At 45.4% G+C, this 23320-nt stretch overlaps 5 protein-coding genes across 5 annotated transcripts; 1 reads left to right on the forward strand and 4 right to left on the reverse strand.

Moving 5' to 3' along the window:
• Window positions 1-29: 29 nt before the first annotated feature.
• JR316_0002520 (Pre-mRNA-splicing factor cwc15) lies at window positions 30-1092 on the reverse strand (the record flags this gene model as incomplete). Its single annotated transcript, XM_047888312.1, has 3 exons — window positions 30-573; window positions 654-911; window positions 980-1092. The coding sequence occupies 3 exons, from the start codon at window positions 1090-1092 to the stop codon at window positions 30-32; spliced, it is 915 nt and encodes a 304-aa protein (XP_047753235.1).
• A 603-nt stretch (window positions 1093-1695) lies between these two features.
• Window positions 1696-3178, reverse strand: JR316_0002521 (uncharacterized protein; the record flags this gene model as incomplete). The annotated part of the gene is made up of 4 exons (XM_047888313.1): window positions 1696-1926; window positions 1973-2105; window positions 2157-2338; window positions 2396-3178. 4 exons carry the CDS (start codon window positions 3176-3178, stop codon window positions 1696-1698), a joined length of 1329 nt encoding a protein of 442 aa, XP_047753236.1.
• Window positions 3179-4251: 1073 nt separating this feature from the next.
• JR316_0002522 (uncharacterized protein) lies at window positions 4252-6323 on the reverse strand (the record flags this gene model as incomplete). The annotated part of the gene is made up of 5 exons (XM_047888314.1): window positions 4252-4281; window positions 4348-4986; window positions 5053-5554; window positions 5620-5694; window positions 5749-6323. The coding sequence occupies 5 exons, from the start codon at window positions 6321-6323 to the stop codon at window positions 4252-4254; spliced, it is 1821 nt and encodes a 606-aa protein (XP_047753237.1).
• A 2615-nt stretch (window positions 6324-8938) lies between these two features.
• JR316_0002523 (Septation protein imp2) lies at window positions 8939-10784 on the reverse strand (the record flags this gene model as incomplete). Its single annotated transcript, XM_047888315.1, has 5 exons — window positions 8939-9117; window positions 9198-9810; window positions 9869-10388; window positions 10439-10513; window positions 10579-10784. The coding sequence occupies 5 exons, from the start codon at window positions 10782-10784 to the stop codon at window positions 8939-8941; spliced, it is 1593 nt and encodes a 530-aa protein (XP_047753238.1).
• Window positions 10785-16764: 5980 nt separating this feature from the next.
• JR316_0002524 (rRNA-processing protein EFG1) lies at window positions 16765-17674 on the forward strand (the record flags this gene model as incomplete). Its single annotated transcript, XM_047888316.1, has 4 exons — window positions 16765-16941; window positions 16996-17128; window positions 17177-17304; window positions 17357-17674. The coding sequence occupies 4 exons, from the start codon at window positions 16765-16767 to the stop codon at window positions 17672-17674; spliced, it is 756 nt and encodes a 251-aa protein (XP_047753239.1).
• Window positions 17675-23320: the final 5646 nt, after the last annotated feature.

The following is a 23320-nucleotide window of genomic DNA, read 5'->3' on the forward strand; positions in this document are numbered from 1 at the left end:
GGGATGGGTATCGTAACAAAAAGCAGTTACTAATACAGCGACGATGTCAGGCAAATTGGTTGTGAAAATGAAACGATGTCTAACCTTAATAAACTTGGCCATAAATTTCCTTCAATACAATTCAGGGTCAACCAAATGTAAACAAATTTAAGATGATAGAAGACGAACTTGTGGAATTCCGTCCGGAGTAAATCGTTGACAAAGTTACCTTGAGTCGACTTCTGGGTCATAGCTTGGTTCTTGAATATAAGGTCTGCAGAAATAGCAGAAATGGGGTCAAAGTAGGTATTGTAATCTCGCAGATGCGAAAACTTACCATCGTCCCATCGTTTCTTCACTTGGAATGTGCCTGGAACAGTGGTGTTAACACCTCCCTGGGTTTGCTGTCCCAAAGCAGCAGCAAGATTTAATAGAGGATTGGCTGTCGCAATCTCTGCCTCTCGAGACGCGGCGGCGCTTTCTGATTGCTCCCGTTCCAGTCGTTCTTTCTCTGCAGCACGTTCACGTTTGATCTTCTCCAATTCTCGCAATAGCTCCGCAGTATCATCCTCCTCTTCATCAGAATCTTCTTCACTGAGTAAAATAACAGTGTGTCAGCCCAAAAAAAAAAAACCAGAGGAAAAGCTAGAAGAAAGTATTAACGGACAACCAACCTTTCATCGTCATCATCGCCTTTGTCCTTCTCTTCTTCCTCTTCTTCATCGTCGTCATCTTTGTCCAGCTCCAAAGCTTCCTCCAAAAGCTTTCTCCGCTTATTAGATTCTTCGTCCGCTGGCGCCGGTGTGTCTTCCACGAGAGGTGGCTTCCCCTCTGCTTTCCTTTTCTTGTTCCTCGCCTCTTGTTCAGCTGCAAGTAGCTCAGCACGCAGATCCCGTTTCTTTACTTCGTTTGCTGATGTCTGGCCAACTTGACTTCAAAGTGAAAATTAAAATATGGTCACCTAAAAATCGTTCTAAAAAGACATTGACTATCGGCGTACCGGAATTTGAGTTTGGTGTGGGCGGCCATGTCACGAACAGAGAACTGGCGCGACCCGCCCTTGACATCCTTAGCTTGTGCGGGGTCCCATGTTGGTCTGTGGGCTGTAGACATTCTAGGTAGACGGTGTGGGAGAAAGGAGGTCTTTGAGTGCGAGTAATTGGTGAAGGTTGGGGTTTAGGTCTAGTGTACAAGTGCATCAATGGTTGATAGACACCGTAATTGGTAAGGTATTTCCAGCACGTGATCTAATATTCAGACGCGACCTCGAATCGTACAACAAAAGAACAGTCCACTTGAGGTCTACAAATTCTATACAATTGGCGTTTGTTGGTATGTTTAGTACTTGAGTTCAGAACTACAAAGAATTGTATATTGTACGTAGATATGCACACGAAAGAACACATACAGTTATCCAAGAATTGCGGAGGATGATAATTATATTCTATAGAATATGAGCAAGAGAGTCCAAAGCAATTAGCAGTGTCAATGAGCCAAAACAAGCTAAGGGTATAGCGGACAAATAGTCGGTTGAATAGTGAGATGATGGTTTCAGGATGTTATGGAATGGTCCATAACACAGAGAAAACGAGGCGGATCGATAGCATGGCATAACCGTAACAAGGCGTAGGGGGTCATAATTTAATCGTCACATCAAAAAAAAATAAGCATGATCCTTAGAGTCCAAGCAAAAAAAGTTGTTTAAAATGAGGGGTGTCATGGTGCAGTTGTATGGCGTCCAGCACGAGGATTGTTGTAAAATTCTTGACGTAAATCGTTAAAGGCATGACGTAGGCCAGCACGGAAGGCTTTACTTGCTTCCCATTGCCGCTCAAACGAGGCACGCGACATGAGTCGCGTCTTTTGTGCTTTCTGGGCCTTGGATTCGTTATGTGATTGTAATAACAAAAAGTGTAAATGTCGGAGTCGAAGTCGATCAAAAGAGACCTACGCACTGTAAATAAACGATTGGGAAGATATACATCGGACTTACACTGTATTTAGATGCCAAGTCCTTGATTTTCGCCTCGTGTTCTTTTAATTTAGTTAAGATTGCCTGGATTTGACGAGGTCGGAGGGGCTGAGTCTCAATCAGTTGTCTAACACGCGTTAGCCGTTGAAGAGTACTGGAGAGATATCAAAAATGGAGGCAAGAAGTGATAACATAAGGCACGTACGTTCTGAGAGAGAGGAGCCGCTTTGAGTACTTTTGATGCCACGAGGAAGATCGTACGTTCCACTCCTCCGCCCCCATCTGCACACGATGGGTGAGGGTATCACGTAAAGACCTCAGATATTCTTCGATCTGCGAGCATGCATCAATGTGTTGGGATAGGTCTTGACTTTGCGCAAGGAAGAACTACATAATGAAAAGCGTTGAGATGAATATTGAGTTGATAATGAAAGAAAAACATACAGTATTCATAAACTTTACATCTTCTGCACATAATGAAAGAAGATTGATATTTTCTTTTACAAGGGAGACTTCGGTTGGATCATCCAACACGGTTGATAGGCCAGGAGCGGAATTAACTGGAGGAGCCATGCCGGGAACTGCAGAAGAAACTGCCTTTACACTTTGAAAATCAGATGTTGCCTTGAGACTCGGAAGTTTTCTGGGTCTTGGCCGTGGAGGTGGTGAGGCGTTATGAGGGAGGTCTGATTCAGCATGGCGATCTACATCATTGGTGAAAGGGAAAGATAGCGGGGTATCAAGCCGTCGTGTGCGTGGTGCCTCAATGTCGTTGTGTTCCTCAATGCTAGCATTCCCTTCGGCGTCGTCGTCCTCCACTTCTTCGATCCTCCCATGCCCAACATATTGATCTTTACCAAACACATCCTTGATCCATCCTGTCTCGTATTCAGGAGTCGGGCTAGGAAATATTTCGTATGCATGTGTTCGTGGACGACTTGGGCCGGCTGCAAATGGATCCGATTCGTAGGTGTTTAAAGGATTCAAGTTTTCTGCCATGAAAGACAGCAGACTCGAGGGTTGGACACCGTTAGCGATTGGACCTTGGCCATCGTCAAGAATCCCAAGAAACTCAGAATACGTAACAAACTCTGGAGAGAAATGCGCTACGCCATTCTGGAGTGTGGACGAGGTGGCGCTCGCGCTTGTTGGGTGTGGCAGACGCCGTCGAGCAGATGTCCGAAGATTCAGGTCCGGCCTGTCGAAAAGCGTAAAGTCGTGAGCCATTGGGAAGAAAGAGAGCCAAGATGGCTATGAGGATATAAAAGAGAGGGAAAGTCGTGAAGGTAAGGGCGCGTGCATAGGAGAACAAGGAAGAGAGGGAAGGCCGCCCGTCGCAATATGTACTCGCCACAATATTCCACGTCTCGGCAACAAACCGAGGTACCAACATCTTGTTAAACTATTTTGGGTTTATTACAACAGAATAAGAACGTTAACAACCGTGCTATAGACATCTCTCTTCCCATGAAAATACATTTCATTACTAGAGCTCTCAGGTTGGACATAAGAAATGCACTAGCACCGATCACAAGCCAGTAACATTCGTCCTTCTGAAATCCTTTTCCACACCGTGGTGGTGATATCATAGCATATCATAGAACTATATCGCCGACATCATCCCCTCTACGCATGGTTACATCACGTTCCGAAGTCTTCGTGTGCAACCAGCACACACAAATCGACAATTGTCCTCTGCGGGATGTCGCAATTGTTGCCTCTTTTTCTCTCAAAGTCATCCTCAGGCTTGCCAGTGCAAAGAGATACAATAAGCTATGCTTGATTCAAGCTGGGCATTCGAAAGATACAGTAATGGTTACAAAGTGAGAAAGAGAAGCGGGATTTATTTAATCTATCAATCCCGGCTCCAATTCTCAGATTTGGCTCAGAAACAACTCGCCAGCTAAAGACATTTGGCGATTCAAGCGTAAAAATAAACCCAAACAGTACAAAGCAAAATGAATACAAAGTACAGCGACATAATACGTGGGTATCGAAAGCAATAAAAGCATACTAATGTCCGGTGCGAATAGGGATAGGAACGCGTTGAGTGGTGGTTATAAGAAATGCGTAAGTTGAGATCCGATGAGTTGTTGTTACAAATGGTTGGAGTAGATAAATGATATCGCAAAAGCTGAATGAACATGCATAGAATGACGTGAAGGCAGGATATACAATGGATGGAAAATAAATTAGATGGTTAAGACCCGGCTCAAAGCAAAGGCCTTGAAAAATTTGGCGAAGAATGCGAGGGAAATGCCAAGGTGAAATCTTTGTTACCAATGTGTTCGTCACTTCTATCAAGAGTCGAACTGTGTATTGAGTTTTGGCTATAACAAAGGATCAAAAGTTAAGCAAGGTAAACGATTTGATTAATCAAGACATTAAAGGCATACCAATTTAGGCCGTGTTGCTTGGGCTGTGTACACAGGTGCTGTCACCAATGGGTGAAGCTGTTGATGGTCTTCCCGCCTGTGGGGTGGCAATGGCATGCGCCTAACTGTTCTGTTTCCCGTTAAACTGGTCGACCGCGATATAGATAGCAAGGGTAAGGTTGTCGGAACATTGGCAATGCTCGTGTGTTTAGGTCCAGGTGAAATCATATCCTTCTGAACTTGCGTCTGATTGTGGACCCTCATTCCAGGTTTCTTGTCATGGATGGTGTGAGTCTGACCTGGCCACGGGTTGGCGTTCGACGATGCATTATCATGGATTTCGAACTGCGTTTCCTTTTCTTTGCCTTTATTTTTCACTGAAGAGATGGGAATTAGAATTGGTTCACAAAGCAAGTAAACTAAAATAAACTTGCGATTAGAAGGAGGTGCGATCAAGGTGGGAGGTGGTGGTAATGGTCTCGGAGACATCACATTTGATGGACTCAAAGAATATTCTTGCACAGGAATTTTGGCTCCATTGTCTTTGCTAAAGTTCTGTGAACTATGATTTTCTCCTGCAGCTGAGAAGTTTTTATGAAATTCTTCTACAACTTCTTTGGGTCTGAATAGGTCGAAAGAACGAATAATCATTGTGTGCGACTATATTGGAGAAAGGCCGTTAGGACGAAATAATGATCCACTAAAATCCATCAATACAGTACATACCTCATCCTGGGAACCTCGCACTGATCCCAACATATCGGTGAAAGATGAGAGAAGATCCTTCATGAACTGCGACCTGTTCACCTCCATCTTCCGACAAGAACTAAGCAATGCCTCCCATTCTCTTCCGTGGCCTCGTAGCTCCTGAACAGGTTGGCTTTCAGGCTTTGGGCTAAAGTCGGAAACAGTGACCAAACGGAATGGAGATTGGATGCTGTTTTTCATCGACTGGAGCCTGGTCAGATCCAAGGAATGACGGACGTTCCTGTACTGCCTTTTCCATTCTGCAGAAATTCCTGTCTGAGGTTTGCGCCCCTGAAGCAACATTTCCTCCAGTTTTTTCACGCCTGGTTCATACACCTCGCGCCAATGTAAGATCTGGTCGAATCGGAGATTTAGACATCGAGCTTCTAGTTCCAGTGCAATTTGCATGGCCAATGTGTGGTGGTTCATCGCCTGTCTTGCAGCCTCCACCCTAAAACCATCAATAGCATCGCGAAATTCTCTGTACACATGCATTTAGTCACTTTGAATAGCTGTTTGATAAAGCACTCCAACATATATACTTACGACGGTTCCTTTTCACCCATAGTCCGTTCAGCCAGTGTGGCTAATCGCGAAGCATAATCGTGCTCAATGGCGCCTCTGGACGTGGAAATTTTATATTAATACTGCGGTATAATGCATATAGTATTTTACGACCTTTTGATCCAGAAATGCGCAAGTTGATCTGTGGTTTCTAATGCACCCTTCATGTAAGCAGACAGAGCTTGTAACTGAGGAAACTCTATTTTCCCCACATCCGATAATTGAGATACCAAGGGTTGTTGGGTATGATGAAAAGATCCAGGAAGTTGAGATAACAGGGCAGTCGGTTCTCGCACAGATGAAGATGATTCTGAGTTCCAACCCACGAGAGAATCATCTATCAAGAACTGCTCCCAAACAACGGGGATCCCGGGGGTGTATGTTTCTAGCTTTCCATGCGCATACGATAAAGTTGCGAATCGCTCTGGGCCAGTAGTGTATTCGTTGAATCGAGCAGCGAATTCTGAGTAGCCAGCGGGAATGGATGTGGTGTGTTTGCCTTCTCGGATTCTCCCATCCATCTCAACGATGGCCCTGATCTGGCCGACATCAAACGAAAGGACATCCACAGGTCTCTTTGGATCCAACAACTCGTAAATCCGCAAAGATCTCCTTCGAAGGCATCTATGCTTGATTCCAGGGACCATGTTTGAAGATTCTTCGGAGTCGAGCTGCAAAGCAGTCATAGGTCGGCCAGGACACTCGATACGGAATCTGAAGCAGAACAAAGGCTCAGCCTTGAAAGAGAAGAATAAAAGATGATTCGCGAGTGAGCAAGTTCAAGAGCCTTTTATTTATCAACACCGCCTCGGGGAATTACATACCGTTAAAGAAATCCGTTCGTGACTTCACTGAACCCCTTGAAACCCAGAAGGAGAACACTGATTCGGTGGTACATCATAGTTGAGTCCTGAATAGTCATTCGAGAAATGCAACAAACATGGTACCAGGTGAATTGGTGAAAGGCATTTCTGCGCAGCATATTTGATTGCACAGCGTTGATTTCCGAGTCGGAGGGAGCCAACACTGCCAATACAGTCCACCATTCTTGCACCGTTCTGAACTTGACGGAAACTACGCCGGGCACGGCCAAACCGTCACAGTAGCTTGGTCATCACATGATCAGACATTCTATTTTTAGCTATATCATTAAGGGACTTAGTAAATGCGGCGTTGCAGCTTGCATCAAACACAAATCAAACAAGTTTGGGCCAAAATACGTCTGACCGCCTTTATTCGAGGCGTCAGTATAGAATGCATGCCAAAGCGGCTAATTCTGTAACTGGGGTGTATGGGGCAATCAATGCATAAGTATTTCTCATTCAACTTTCAGATTGTGGCTGCATCCTGAGGATGAATCAGATGAAGTTGGAGTCTGATATCCGTTTCGATCGCCATTTTGAACGTCGTATCATTCAAAAATCAAGCAGAACTGACAAATAAAAAATATCAGCCAGGGCTATGATTACTCGTATATTTTGTCGACCATACTATTTAGGTCACGTTCGAGTGCAACAACTACTATTGCTTTCAAATACTTAGGTTGGCTCTAGTTAGTAGTTTCCGCTGAAGTTGACTTGCGTAAAATATCCAGATCTTCAATTTTTAATCTATGGCACAAAAGCCAGAGCTTTAATTAGAGTAACACCAGTACCGTCGGACAGACGGCTCGTGTCAACCATCATCACCAAGTCAGACACTTCCCTCATGATAAGTTCTAACGTCAAAAATTCCGAGTCAGCAGCACAGAGTGGTCCGGTTTATTGATGACTTGAAGAGACATTTATATTGGAATCAGTTAACCTGCTACCCACGCATAGAGTTGATAGTTCACTTGACAAAGCTTATTTCAATCTATTTCAATCAAACTCTTGAAGGTTGATATCATTTCTTGTGCTCAGCCTCCGTGTTGAGCATTCCCCTCTTTGTGGTCGAGAATCTTTTGTCAGGTTTATCGGATCAAGCTCACTGTCCTTTCTCAGCAAACATACAATCTTGATAGACCATTGCTTAAATACACCTACATACCCGATACTCTTTCTCTTGTTGCAAGCTGGGAGCTTGGGGGAAGCAGCGATCATTATCTAGAAAAGACAGTTTCAAGCGACATGGATTGATATCTCCTATAGTTCAAACGAGATATGGATTCCTCCTGAACGCGTTTTAACGGTCTAAAAATTTAACCCCCCACAACATAGCGGGCGCTTAGTACTTCTCGACTTGTCATCGACGGGCCGGTCATCCCCAGTCCATATAGTACTAGACTCTGATCTCCGATTCACAGCACATAACAGAATAACAATACTGTGCATTGCCACCATTACAATGTTTGACTATTTCAGGTGCGGCCGTCATGGAAAAATTATTATCTATCAAACTTTCAAGTTTGTTGTTTGCTCGAACTTGCCCTGTGTTACAGTGACTACAGAGCGCGGTTCCATCACATTTGTCAATCCAATAACCTATCCGTTACTAAATAAGCCTGAGGGCCGTACGTTCAGTAGGGTATGGGCGCTGCCAAAAATGACCGTCTGGCGCGAGCAGGGCAGAGCATCCAAGAATTATCTCTCTTGATTGTGGGTGTCATCAATCATAGCTAATTATAGTCGAGGTTAGGCATCTGTAAACTTTGGCCTTGGAAAGTACAACAATGCGGTTAGGCCAGTCTATAACAGTGAACATGAACCAACAACGTAAGCCAGTATGGAGCTATTGGAGTCCCACAATTACCAGGGTACCCATCAATTATGAAAATGTATGGTGTGGTGTATGTTGTGTACTAGCGCAGACGCCATTTCAAGTACACGCATGCCTGTGTGTTCAATGTGTTCTATTATCTGTATCTTGATGTTAAGTTGCTAGTATAGTGTTTTTCCGGGATAGTGGTGGCAAGGTCGACAAAAATGCCATGACGAGCACAGATTTAGCACTTAGCAGACTGAGTTGGGTACAAGAGATTGCGGCACAGTACAAGCATAAAAATAGAAGGTTGAGAATGTCCAAAAGAAAGTGAGGATTAAACCAAATGTACTAAAACCACCTCTGAAGTTCACCCAAAGGAATAAAAATGAAACATAAGGAATCAATAAATGACAAGCTAGGTGGCAAAAGATGACGAAGTTTGAAAGATGAGTTGGCATACACGGTGAACGGTAAAGAAAGATAGATTGTCGAGTTAAAAATGGTGTGGATCTTTTGCGTGGATCGCCTAAATCGAGATAGTTGAATTTGAAATATCACTGCCGACCTAGAGAAAAAAGAAGAAAAAGAGGACAAGGATAGAAACGAATGGAAAATTTGGCTAGAACAAACAAACAAAATTGCTTGGGAAGACGTTTCTGCCCTCCACTCTTCTAGCTTCATCAAGCAGCTCACCGCTCCACCATCCATCATCAGGTGTTGCCGTCACTGCAATTACATCGCCGGCCTGGAAGTCGAATTCTTCATGGATTGTGGCGGTGTAATCGTAAAGCGCTTTCACTTTCAAGTTTCAAACCCAAGTGTGCATTGCATAAATAATTGAGAAGTTGTATTGCATTCGAGATGAGTAAAATACATACCGTAAAACAAAATTCGGTTGCCCTGTTGAGGCAGAGGCGGAGGCGGAGTCTGTGACCGTGCCGGTGCTCGAGATGTACTGTTTTGAGGGAGCATAGGCAACGAGTCTCGATGATTGGATTTTGGAGCAACAGCTGGTGAAGGAGTTGTAGTAGTAGCAGGAGTGGGACGCGATGATGACGAGGATGATGCAGCCACAGCTGAGGCTGCTTCTGGAACCGGCGGTATAGGTTGGTTGGGAGGGCTCGTTATCGGAGGGGAGGCCTTTTGACTAGTATACGAGAGGGTATCGTCATATGGAGAATCTGTTCTACCATTTATATCATTCGTCGAACGATGGGTGCTGCTAGCGTCTGTTGATGTCGAGGTTGGGTGATTGTTGGTGAGGGCGGCAGCATCGGAATGGTATGCAGGAGCCGCTCGCCGAGTGACCCGTTGATAATCGACTGCTCGTATGACGGGTGAGTCAGGGAGTTGTGGGTCAAGATGTCCATTGCTGGGTGTAAATTCTGCGGGTGTTGCGATAGAATTGCCAGTGCCGTATTCGTTCACAAAATTCTCTACATCCTTTTCTGGTTCAAGTTGATCAAGCGCAGTGCGAATTCGTTCGCAGGACTATCAAAGCTCAAGAAATTACAGAGCAGCCAACAAATATGCAAAATAAATGACGCACCTGATCATCAGAAACGCAGACTATGGAAATGTCGTTTGCATAGGCCCAAATTATGTCCTTCATGAAATCGATACGTTCTTCCTCCAAGTCCTGACAGGAATCACAGAAATCTTTCCATTCCTTCTCCCAGGTTCGAAGCATTTCCGACAGTTCCTTCGTGAATTTGGCAAAATCCCGCTCGTTTCCTTGCATAGTCTGTTTTGTTCGAATAAGCTTTTGCTGCACTTTTTGCAGATCTGAGCCCTGCATGTATGTCGCCTGTTGTGCATATGAGTTTATACGCAGACAGTCGGCTTCGTACTTCTCCCTGGATTTCTTGACATACGATTCCTGAACTTGTTTTTCCTTGAATTTGCGCTCCAGAGGCGCTTGAATCGTTCGTCGATGATTAACTTGCTTTTGATGAAATTGGGCAGTGGGACCTTCGAGATCAAGACGCATTTGTTGGGCTAGCTCAAGATGACTCTCTGCCAGTTTCTCTGTTTCGATCCGTAGAGTATCGAGTGAATTACGAAGCTCTCTGTAACGAAAAGTTAGTGATACGATAAACACGAACCGGAGAAGACTTGCCCAATTTCGTCGCCTCCAATGGGCGCTTTCGCCAGTTTCGCTAGCCGGTTAGCATACTCCTCCTCAATGATGCTTCTATTAAACAAAATTTGATCGTGTGCTTAGCCCGATTTAAAGGCTCAGAGAAGAGGGACTCCTACCTCTCATTCCAAAAATTTCTGAGCTCATCCGTGGTTTTCGAAGCGCCCCGCATTCGGGCAAACATGATGTTTGGCCCAGCATCACTAAGGCCCCAGAAGGAATTGCAGTAATCCCTTGATGTACTTCCGTTGAACAAATCGATATCGGGCTGCTTCGCGGTGGCATATCGCTGGAGTGAGGTTGCAGAGTGACCGCGGGCGGCCATGGTGGATAATGGTTAGTAGAAGAAAAAGCAGAGATGCGTGTGCGGAAAAGAGGAAGAAAGCAAGGAGATGTTAGATGACAGATGGGTCGTGATGATGATGAGACGAATTTGGTTAGGGAATGTAATTCATCCAAGACGGAAACAGGACCGACCGACTACGAAACCGGAGGCTGAAGCCATTCCTGATTCGCTACGGCCGGCGGTGACAGATCTGGCCGAAATCTCCAGAACTGACTAGTCATTCTCGCGGAAATCTCTGACTTTGTAGATGCCTCTTAATTATACTTTCACGTGGACTTTTCTTTATCGTTGCGATGGCGATGAATACTTCAGTCTGCAAATTTCACACTCGCCGTCTGGCGTGCCCAGGTCTTTCCAGCTTCGCTACAACTTTGTCACAATTACAAAGTCCAAAGCGCGCCTACCGCTTGGTCACCGTGTATCAATATGCAGATCCAAATTCTCATTGGTCCGCATTCGGTTTTAAAGGCCCCACATAACCGCCCTAATTTGCTTTCTTCGGCGCTGTTTCTCATTGTAAATCCAGCAGATTGACGCGCCAGTCCTTCGACCGAGACACGTCAGGCTTGGGAATCTTGTCCAAAAGATTAGTAGCCTTGTTTTTCTCTCTCTCAGCCATCCTCGCTGCCCATCCATCGGGGATTGCTTCCTCTTCGTCGGTGGGAGGAGGGGGAGTCCAGATTTCATCAATGGCGGTCTTTAGTTCAACTTCAAATTCGCCAACCTTACGTTGCAATTCAATCCCTTCTTCACGGTGATCATCCGTAAATCGGAGCAAATGAGGCAACAGGCTACGCGCCTCGCCTTGGCAAAAATCAATGTCCAATGCGATAAGCGCGGAAAAAGTCACTGAAAAACGCACCTTGTGTCGTCAGGAACCTTTCCACGAGCTTCCCAACAGACCGAAGCAGATATTCCTCTTCATCCACTGTGCCCTTTCTTCCGGAACCGACTTTCCTCTCCATCTTCCGCTTTGAACGAGAAGTGCGTCTAATCGCATTGGATTATCAATGGAATCCACGTGCATGTGAGGTGAGATGAAAACTTACCGCGAGGAGCGAGATGTCGCCGATGGTGCAGCTGTATAGCGGGTGAAAGCCGTGGCCGGCATCGAAACGTCTGTCATGACGTCTATATTGTGTAGAGCCGCGTTGTCTTCTGTGCCGTAAAATGCATCTATGCATATCGCGTACGGAGTCACAGCCATTCACAAGACTAAAGATAAAGCGCACGAACCTGGCTCTTCTATCTTTTTGATACGAAGCTCACGAAGGCGGGCGAGCTGTTTACGAATTTGCTCTCTCATTTCTCCTATATCTTCTAAGATTTGCGCCTTTGTGTCCAACGCCGCGGGGTGGAGGATATCTTCCTGCAACTCCGGCATTGAATGCAGACTGATCTGACGAGAGTTTTCGGGAATTAGCAAACACCAAAAGGAAATGCTTTCCCAACTTACAATTCTCCGCGCCTCGGAAAATGAATTGCCTTGCACGAGTGCAATCACAGCCTCTCTCACGTCTTTACAGTAATCCAGCAAGATTTGTGCCGCTTCGGAATGTCTCTTTTTCGACACAAGCTCCTCTGTATTAGATAGATGGTTCAATATTTAGCCAAGTCAGACGGTGAATAGACAAACCTGCAACACGGTACCCCATAGCAATAAGATCCTCTTCGTCCATTTCAGTGAGCATCGCTAGGTCAAATAGTTCCTGCCAGTCAAGCGCTTTCTCAAACGAATACAACGCTTTCTCCGTTCTCTTGGCTTCAATAAAAACTAGATAACCGTTCAGAACGGCCATGGTATCACACACAATTGAGCGTAACGTCACCTGTCGCCGCCTGCCTGAATTCTCGCCTTTCATACAGCCAATCTCCATAGGAATTGAGGACCTCCTGAAAATTACATATAAAATGTTGGTAAAAAGCATGAAACGATTGACATTGTGTATAATTGGACTGACAGGGTATTCGTCCTTTCCTTTCCAGATTAATAGGGCTGAATTGTAGAGACGATGAAGTTCTACGTAAGCAAGGGCTTCTTCAAATCGTTCAGGCCCTACCAAACGGAACGCGTAGTAAGCCAACAAATCCATACGAAGAAGTACTCAACACACCAGCTAGACTCAAATTCTTGAGTGCTTTTTCATGCCGTTTCAGGTGATCGTCAATGCGGAATCTTTGGTAGTATGTATCGAGAGCGCGAAGTTCGCGTAGGAACGGAAGATACTCTCGGGGATCCTAAAAAAACGAATCAGTTTGGTAATCCTCAAAAACAACATCCGTGAATCAGGAACGCAAATTTCTTGCACAAGTAAGGTATCTCGGGGGTACAACTGTGAAAGAACGGGGGTTCAAGGAGAATGAAACATAAATCACCTTTTGGGCGTGCTGAGCAATCATGATCACGAGGGAGAAATCGTACATCCCAAGAGCAGTGTCAAACAGTTGATTCGCATCAACGAGGAAGATGATATATTTCACCGCTTCCTCGACAACGCTGGGGTCGGTCTCTGCGGGCGAAATTGACAGAATGCGTAAGTATTAAGAAAACGTGGTCGAATGATCCGTTCCACTAGTACGTACCTCGCAATCGGAGAAGGAGCGCTAATCCAGCCTCATGATCCGGAGGCGTTTTGACTACATGTGCCGTCAATATTGAGTTGACGTATTTCGTTAGATCTCTCTTCTCGAGCTCAGCACGGAAGGAGTCACAAATTTTGGCGATAAATTCAGGCGTGTTATTACCGCGGCTGAAGAACAATTATTAGGTCCCGAGTAGTACAGTAATGAATTGGTACAAAAATGGTGCTCACCCGATGAGAGCCAGGAAAAGATTGAGATGCTCAACCTCAGGGATTTGGTCTACGAAAGATGGAATTTTCTCGAGCAGTCTATCTGGGTTATGGTCCACGATGACATTCAGGTCTATGCGATGTTTACGGCAAGCAAAGAATGCTTTGCGGTAGTTTCCGCTGTTCCCAATATAACTGAGTAAAGCGTCACGAGAAGGAAAACGAAACTCACGCCTCTAAATCTTGTTTGACGACCTCCATGACCAACGGTCGCGGGTTGATAGTTTCAAGATTGCCTCTGGGCATCTGTAAGACCAGGCTCATCGAGCTCGGTACAGCTACAACAATTCTTGATCCTCTCTCCACCTTCCTCACAGCCCAGTCTGCAGGAATCTCCTTGGCTGCTGCGCCCTCTTCTTGTTCAAATAGCTTGGACAATGATGTAGTGGGGACAAACGTCGCTTCATGTGAAGTCGATGTGAAGATCACAAACCCAGAGGCAATAGTAAAAGAGGTAGCGTTGGTGGCTATTGTCCGAACATCCTCATCCGATTTCGACACGTACAATTTACCTGACTTTGCAAGACCGACGTAGAACACTTGCTCGGAACCCTCAGATGATACGGCTATCTGATGTGCATTCACGCAAAATTCAGAGAATTTGGCAACCGGAGTAGAGATTTCTTCCTCTGGAGAATCTAAAAAACATTATTAGAGCATGTTAAAATATACGATAGGATGGCTCACATTGGAAGATATCACCCTCTGCACTTTGGTATACACCTTCCACCGCTCCATTCACCAGTCGGCAATTTCTGAAAGGCAGATCGAATATCGTTTGTACAGAGGCAGTACCATTATCAATAGTTACCCTGGAGATAACGTCTCTGTGGTTGGTTGGATCCGTCCCGAGTGTAACAAAAGTGTACGATCCATCGAACTTTACAGAGAGTTGCCGCCAGTGGATGTGAATCTTATCGCTAACACTTCCGGCATAGATCTTGGATGGATCCATGATTTTTCCAGGTCCTGGAATAAGCCTCATTTTCAGATCCCATAGCTCGATGTATCCGTGCTCCCAAAGAATCGCCATGGCATCATTCTGAGGTGAAAATGTGACATAGATCGGTATGGATGCAGGGGGTGCGTCTGGGGAGTATTTTGGATCAGGGGAGGCAGATAGCTGATAAGATGACATGGGAGGTGGGACATTTTGGCTTCGGAACGGCGTCAAGAGTATTGACGCTGCGACGTGAGTTAGAACAAAATATGAACGTCAGATGATATGTGCGCATACAGGCATCAAGTACGGCAACTGCGCCGGAGTCATTGGGAGCCACAGATTGAGAGATGTACGTGTCCCAGGAGTAAATTCTTTGCATCATATGCGCTATACACCGTCAAGACGTGCACAATAAAATGTAGACAGATAAACCTTACTGGTAGTTGTCAATGTCAAATGTAAAGCCAATTCAGGATGCCAATGCAACGACGAAAATCGTCCAGGTTCATTGGGAGATGTCGATGGTGCAGCAATCTCGTGCTTCAGATACCTGAAAATCTTCATCAGAGATAGGACTGTGATAAAGAAGGTATGCTCACCAGTGATAGTTTCCTGTCGTCCAAAACTGAACTATAAAAAGGGGTTAAAACACTTCAGCTGGTGCTAGACATGGACGGACCTACCGATATCACCCTTGTCTCCTTCTATCCAGATAGCGAGGATCGTCGAGTCAGAGTTCCAAGATAAATCTCGTACTCGATACCCCCATTTTCTATCTTTGCCACCCTCACCTCGTATAGGTATCTTATCCGCATCCAAACTGAACTCTCCGTGTCGAAGTCCATTACGCTCAAAGAAGATGACATCATGACGTCCTTCCCGACCGGCCCCTCCACCCTCAAACCCAAATCGTTGAGTGCCAACAATCAAGTTTCCTGACGGCCGCCAGACAAGCGTATGCTCCAGCCCAGCCACCTCCTCCGACGTCGACTGTAGCGCGCCCTGACGATCATACACGCGCAGCGTCCTGTGTGGATCCTCACCCGGGGACAACGACGACACGACAAAGTAACTTCCGTCACCTCTCCAGCTAATCCGCGGTAGGATGTCATCGTCTGGGCTGATCCCTACTTTTATTTTTGGCGCGGCTTGGGCAGCTGCTTTACCCAAAGATCCATGGAATTGCGTCTGCTTCGATCCCCAACCCACGTTGATAGGTGCATCTAGAAAGGTCTCAACACATTGGGTTGTGGAAGATGTAGTAGCCTATGAACGCGAGACTCACCCTCTCCAAACTCTGTTACATACATGGGTTTTTCTGATAACACATCGAAAGTCGAGGTCAAGATTAACAGTTTGTGTTCGCCTTGCAGAATAGTCAGCTTTGTGGAAAGACTTTGGGTATTGAGAATGGCCTCACCTGTGACGATAGCGACAACAGATTCATCTGGATTCCATGACGCAGCCAATATTCCTGAATCAAAGGTTCCTTCCACCTCAAACTAGATAAAATTAACATCTGAAAGACAAAACTTGAAGATCTGGCGTACCGGCGCGCCAGGCTCCTCAATAGAGATCATCACAACATCTCCGCCCCTCATAATGGCACAAATCTGCCGTGTCTCTGCCAGAAATCGGAGCGCAACAGTCTGAGAGGCGTTGGGTACATTGGAAGCAGCTACTGCACGAAATTTTGCCGCCGGTTCTGGCGTTGACTGTACATTACGTTAACACCAGGGTTATGGAAGATTCGAAAAATCGGCCGTACTGGAGGTTTACTGAATCCCTGGGACTGGTCGATTTTCCAAAGCTCGACCTCGATTTCTCCGTCGAGAGCATCGCGTTCGGATGAAACATAGATTACATTTTCGTCAAGATCAAAAGTTGTTGCGGTGATATTTGCAGATGGAATATACGAGGCCCATGATGATATGAGCGATAAATTCCTCATAGTAAAAAAAGGATAAGGATAGTGTGAAATGTAAAAAGATCTATGTTTTGCGGTCCCAACAGTCGAGTCTCGCTTGACTCCAAAACGCGATGATCCAGATTGGCCAACATTGTTTGCACTAGCCGTGCCAGCCAAACTTTGGTTATTCTTGGCTCACTTTCCTTTTTCTTCAGGGACGCCTTCGACCATACCCAACTCGAATTCCTTGTCATCATGCCTCCCACGCGTACATCGAACAAAAATGCGGAAGCTTCATCTTCTTCCTCCAAACCAGACGCAAAATCAAAACGACAATACCAGCGAAGGACACAGGAACACGATTCGAACGCCGTGCCAGGCGTCCAGAAAGTTAAAGCTGCGCTGCGACAGGCCAGAAGACTTCTTGCCAAGGTCGATAGGGTTGCTTGAATACAAATGGATTTTTAATCTGATCCATTCATTTAGGACAAGCTAGCAGCAGATGTTCGAGTCGAGACGGAAAGACGGATAAAAGCCTTGGAAGCAGAGCTAAATCAAGCAGAGGCGGCGAAGAAGGAAAGAGCATTCGCAGTGCGATATCATAAGATAAAATTCTTTGGTGTGTTTACTAGATTTCTTTCCCTTTACACATCTGATATTTCTTTAGAGCGCCAAAAGGTAACACGGAAACTCAGACAAACCAAAAAAGGACTGGAAGCTGCTAGCAATGACGCCGAAAAGAAGAAGCTATCATCGGAACTACAGGACTTGCGCGTCGATCTGAACTATATCCTAGTACGGCTTTGCAATCATCCATAGATGAGGCGTTGAACTGACATTTGACCAGCATTATCCCAAAATGAAGAAATACATATCATTATTCCCTCCTGAAGTCAGAAAAGGCGAAGCTGTATCCGCTGCCAGCGAAGCCGAAAAGAAAAAGACAGACAAGGAGCGTGCTGAAGTGCGAAAATGGATACGAGAACAAATGGAGCAAGGTGATTTACCCGGGGAGCCAGAAATCGAGCTAGGTTCACAGCATGGCAAGTCTCGTGCACAAAAGTGGCCGCAGGAAAAGAATGCTGCGAGTGCTCCATCGATGTCGAAAGAAGAGGTGGAAGAGCGGGATGAGTTCTTTGATGACGATGATGAAGATTCAAGTTGATTCTGGTTTCTCTGTTGCATTTGCTTTCTTCTCTCTCATGTGTATTACTATTGTCAACATACTTTCTGAGAACAAAATCTATTGAAATGAAGCGACTCCCAAAATAGAAAAGATAGACCCAATTAAGGAAATTTTGCGTGCCATAAGGTTAGGGTTAGAAGAAAGAAAAGTCAAAAAAGAGAGCCTGCCCAGCCAGAGTGGCCGAAGCAGGACAGGAAAATATTGAGACGGTGCATGAGCCTAAGCCCATACAAACCGCAGACACCCCCTGAGGACATGGTCGCCGTGCTATGGGGGATTTCCACGGCCCACAAACCCAGGTACTTGAAGGGGCTTATGCCATCAAGGTAAGTATGAGTTGTTCGGATGTCGAGGCATCGCTTATATATCATTCAGCCGTGCACGGACCATTTGATGTCGAGCTCGCATCCTAAGCGAAAGGTCACTTGATCGTCGCGACTTGGCGTCTCCCTTTTGCTTCATTGACACTCGCTCGGCATTCCATCGTTCGTCTCTACTCCATTCCAAAGGTCTTCACTACAATCAGAAGCCGTTAAGAGCTATCCAAGTCAATGCAAGCAAATGGCTCAACTCGGACCAACCTACTATGAAGAGCAAGCAGGGGTATACTCGGCGGCCATAGTGGATCATAAGGTGGTTTACCGCGAACAACCATACCAACTCCTGAACGCTTGACTGATTTCCTGGATCCGAGAGCCGACTTTGTTCTCACCATCTCCTACATTTTCCTCAGTGGCTGTCATTTCCAATCCTTCTGAAAGGTCTGGCTTTGTGACCGATTTGTCTCTACTTCTGGCGTCGAGCCTATCCGTTCCCATAGGCATCCTCAACGTGTTCGGCTTCTGTAATGGAACACTAATGTTGGGCGCCCTTTTCTTCATTGCTCAGGACGACGAACGGGCGCAGTAACAAGCAGTGCCACTTTGCTCCCGAGCCCGTTGTTGGATTGCCCGATCCACCAGTACTACGGATCATGCATCATGCCTGATACTCGTCTACCGTTGAAAGGTAGTATTACCAGGGGCACAAATAGTGCCCAAGTTTGTTGGCGTCCCAAACACAAATTAATATCTATGTTGTTGCTACTTGGAATATCTCGAAACCTTTGCTTAACATTGTTCAAGATAAGGGCAGTGCGTTAGCTGTTACGGGACAAAAGCACGGAGAACGTGAGAGATGGGTGGTGGCGTTTTAGTTCTCACTTGGTGTTCTATACTCCGAAGTGTGCTTTGCCATGACGTGCAAGCGAAACGCAGTTAGTTCTACCGCAAACCCACCATGATAAGAGACAGTACCTTCCGCAGACCAGACGCAGGAAAATCTACGACGTGTCGCAAGCAATGAGTTTGAAACGCGATACAACCGTTCCTCTTCTGGCCGTGTTCACATACGGATTTCGTTATTCCAGAAGTACTAGCGCACTGCGCTATGCCTCGAATTTAGGAGACTTGGTTGCTGCTCTTTTTTTTTTTTTTTTTTTTTTTTTTTTTTTTGGTGGAGCGTTGATGTTACTGTTGTAACACCAGTCCTTTCGTGCGCGACTTTTCGACACTCAGGACCCGCTAGTTGATTTCAAGGACAATTGACCTTAACGAAAATATCCAGACCGTATTCACCCTGGGGAAATGCGTTTAAGCACTTTGTGTGGGACTCAAGACTAAACCGTTGATGGATCCTCCTGCGTGCCCCCCCATACTTACCTTCCACGCCTCCTTCCATCAATCCTTCGCGGTTCAATACCCACTAAAACCCCAAAACTGCCTACCCAATCTTTGGGTAGGTTCTCCTCATCCCGGAGCGTGCCTCGCCACGTGTTAAATACCAGCTTTTTTCGCAAGGCTTTCTTACCGTATTTGGCTCGCGTCAGTACGGAGTCCAATTCTAACCTCAGGTTAATGGTTTTCACCCATCTATTATGGACTTCGATTCCTGATACCGGTATCCCGTCCTCATTCTGGATTACTGCTTCGCAACGTAGTTTCCATATTAGATATGCTGATTCCGTCATCAAGATTCGGAGCAGCCTTGCTTCCCCCTCAGCATTGTCCACCCGTTTGCCTTTTTTCTTATCACGTTTCATCGGTCTTGTGCTTAATATTATCTCTTCTAGAGTTGGTTCCGGCCAGGGGCTGCTAGTCCTCATACCCCAGAGTTCCCTCGCTAGGTTCCATATTTGGGCTCGTCCCGATGTCGGACACTTCTCAATGATGTGAGTCATCGACTCCGTCTCTCTTCCACATTGTTTGCATACGCTACGTTCCTGGAATTCTAGCCCAAAACCTGGTTTTCTCCAGTTATTTCCTATCATATAACCATCGTGAATCACCATCCATAGGAAGTTACGGATTGTTCTTGTTACATCCTTGTTCCTAATAGCCTTCCAGATTAGGCTGGTTTTATAATCCAGTTCCTGATTTTCTTTGGCAGCCGCCTCAATTTTTGTCAGGTTAGTCCGTGTTTGGTGTCGTTCCTCATAGTTTCTCATCTTGTGCTTACGGACTAGCTTGTATGCTTCCGATTGTGTCAGATTTGCTATGTCCGCTCCGGATAGATTCCACCCATTCATGATTTGTGTGTCTGGTTCAGCAACTACTCCTTGGAGGACTCCAATGTCAGCTAGTTTTTCAGCATCCTTATCTCGTTGGTTTGGTTCACGATTTTGTTTCCACAGTATAATAGGTTCACAGCTCAGATGTCGCAGACTAGCAATTGTCGCTCGGACAAGTTTCGCGTCGGGCACTCCAAGGTAATCTCTTCGTTCATTTTTCATTGCATCAATTGTCAAATCCTTGACTGTGCCAATAGAATCAATTTCTACTGTTAGTTTTTCAGAGCTCGCTGTGCGGTCCGCAAGCAGTTTGATTGCGGTCAGTTCGCCTATTCTATCACTTTGTTCTGGGCTTGTTGACAGTTTGAGTGATAGGTTTTTTGGGCTACCGTCGCTAACAAACACACCGATTCCGGTTGTTTGTGTCTCCTTGAATGAGATAGTACTTATTGTTGCATGTATCGTGGTTATCTCCCCCTCGAATTTAGCTTGTATCTTTGGTAATGTATTGTTCGGCTCTCCCTCTGTGAATACTCTGAAGATATTTGCAAGCGATCCACTAGTTTCAATGGTCCTACTAAATGGATATTTTGTAATGGGTTTGTCCTCGTTTGCGTATTGTTCACCTATCGGACGAGTTTGTGGGTGCCATTTTATGGTAAGCGTTTCTAGCAGTTCTTTTGCCTTTTCAAAACATTTATTTGGGTTTTCACATCCTAGTGTATTGCGTGCTGTGGTGCATTCGTTGCATTCGCACCAGCTATCTCTTGTGTGGTCCACACTTTCAAGTACGTTGCGGATCCTTTCAATTTGTCCAACACTGATTGCATTATGGTTGTTTCTTATGCATTTACTGGCACCACTGTGATTCAGCCGTCGCAGCCTTGGAGCCGCTGCCTTATGGTACCACAAAGGCATTTCTCGTCTTATGTCTGACGACACTTCAAGGCATTCAATGCGGGTATTATATTCCGCTGCAATTTTGATAAGCCTTCTTACACTGGGCGCTGCCTCCGTCCCTTGCATGGTTGTCCATGATTGCAGAAAAATATTTACATGCGCTTCAGGCGGTACATTTTTCTCCGTTTTTGGTACTTGTTTTGACATCAGGGCATCCGCAACAACTGCCCATGTTGGTCTGTCTGGTCCAAAGCTCAGGTACGACTTTAGCCACATCAGCTCAATAGCCTTGTTTCGAGCGTTAATATCCAGGACTGCCCTTCCTCCAGCGGTGATTGGCGAGTATATAGTTTTTTCATTTACTGGTATTAATTTCCGATTGTCCCAGAAAAACTGGCGCACACGTTTTGTTATACGTCTTTCAACCTCCACAGGCATACCTTGGACTGTTGTCAGGTACTGTGTCATCCCGCCTATTACCATCTGTATAATTAGGCGTCTGCCTTCCATCGTTGGGTGACTTTTCTCCCACCGTTCAAGATTCTTGTCGATCTTTTCTAATACGGGTGCCCAGACATCTACCGTGTCAACATTATTACCTACCCATGCTCCCAGGATCCGGACGGCTTCGCCATCTTCTGCTATATGCATATTTGCTGGTATAGGTTCCCCATTTTGTTTTGTCGTACGTGTTTCTATTACCCTTGCTCTGTATTCCGATGTTCCTATTGGGATGATTTCGGTTTTCTGAATATTAAACTTGGCCAGTGATGCTTTACACCATTCATCAAGTATAGCTTGTAGGTCATTGAAGTCATCTTTCTCCGACAAGAAGGTTGTCGTATCGTCTGCAAACAGGTTGGCAATTAGTTTTTCTGTATTATTGGGGATCTTATATCCCTCTAGGTGTGATTCTCGCAGTCGGGCAGCTAAAGGTTCAATTGCCAGATCAAAGAGCAGACACGACATAGGATCTCCTTGTCGCACACCCCTAGTCACATCAAAGCACGAGCTAAGGTATCCATTCACCATTACTTTTGTTTTTGCATGCTGATAGAGCGATTGAATAGTTGTAATAAATTTTTCCGGGATATTGTAGGTGCGTAGTGTTTTCCATAAGTATTCATGGTCTATCTTATCATATGCCTTTTCCTGATCTAGGGCTATTATCAGGCCATTCTGCTCTGTCGCCTCGGCATACTCGATCATCATCTCAATCAGTTTTGTTTGATCTGCTATTTTTCTGCCAGGTACAAAGCCAGCCTGGCTTTTATGTAGTAGGTTGGGTGCTACCTGGGCAAGTCTCATTGCTAGTACTTTTGTGAAGATTTTGTAATCTGTGTTGAGTATTGTTATTGGTCTATAGTTAGATATCTCATTGCGATCGTTCTTTTTATATAGTGGGCACATCCACCCATCCGAAAAACCGGTTGACGAGTCAACTCCGTGTTCTTCTATATCGTTAAAGACGGCGGTTAGTAGTCCCACTATATTGAATTTTTGAGGGCTCATATCTTCTTTGTCAACATTCACTTTGTCAGTTTCATTTTGACGCTTAGCTTCTGTTTCCAGGTATGTTGCATTTAGCTTTTTCCACAGCTCATAAGTAATTCCGTCGGTTCCCGCAGCTTTGCGTAGCTGACCTTTTGAAAGTGCCATGCTAACTTCAGCGGCATCAATTTTTTTCTCAAGGTCGCTGACTTGATCGCGTCTCACTCTTGTTGTGATGGCTCCGAGGACTTTGTCTGTACTAGCCTCCCTAAGTCTTGGATCCACATCGGTGCCTAGGTTCTGTAGGTTTTCGTGGTAATCCCTTGCCAGCTCTGCCATCTTTGGAGAGTGTTTTTCGTATGGGTCGCCAATCATTGTGGCATGTGCACCTTCCGCTTGTGCAACTGGCTTTCGTAGTGCTCGTATTACATCTCTGGGTTTGTTCTCTTTATTAATGTTTGACCAGTATGTACTGATTGTTTCCCCTTCCAGTCTATTCAAAGCTGCAACATTGGTTCGTCGTTTTTGGTGGCGGCTAACCTCCAGTTTTTTAATTCTGGTTCGTATCTCCGATGCCTTTCTGTTTCGTGTTTCTTCGTGTTCATCACTATTATTAACCCTATCAAGCTCTGTTTCTAGATCTCGTAGTTGATTAACAACTTTAGGCACTATGGCCCTGTCTCTGC

This window comes from Psilocybe cubensis, chromosome 2 (assembly GCF_017499595.1).
Source record: "Psilocybe cubensis strain MGC-MH-2018 chromosome 2, whole genome shotgun sequence".
In the NCBI taxonomy this organism is placed as follows: domain Eukaryota; kingdom Fungi; phylum Basidiomycota; class Agaricomycetes; order Agaricales; family Agrocybaceae; genus Psilocybe; species Psilocybe cubensis.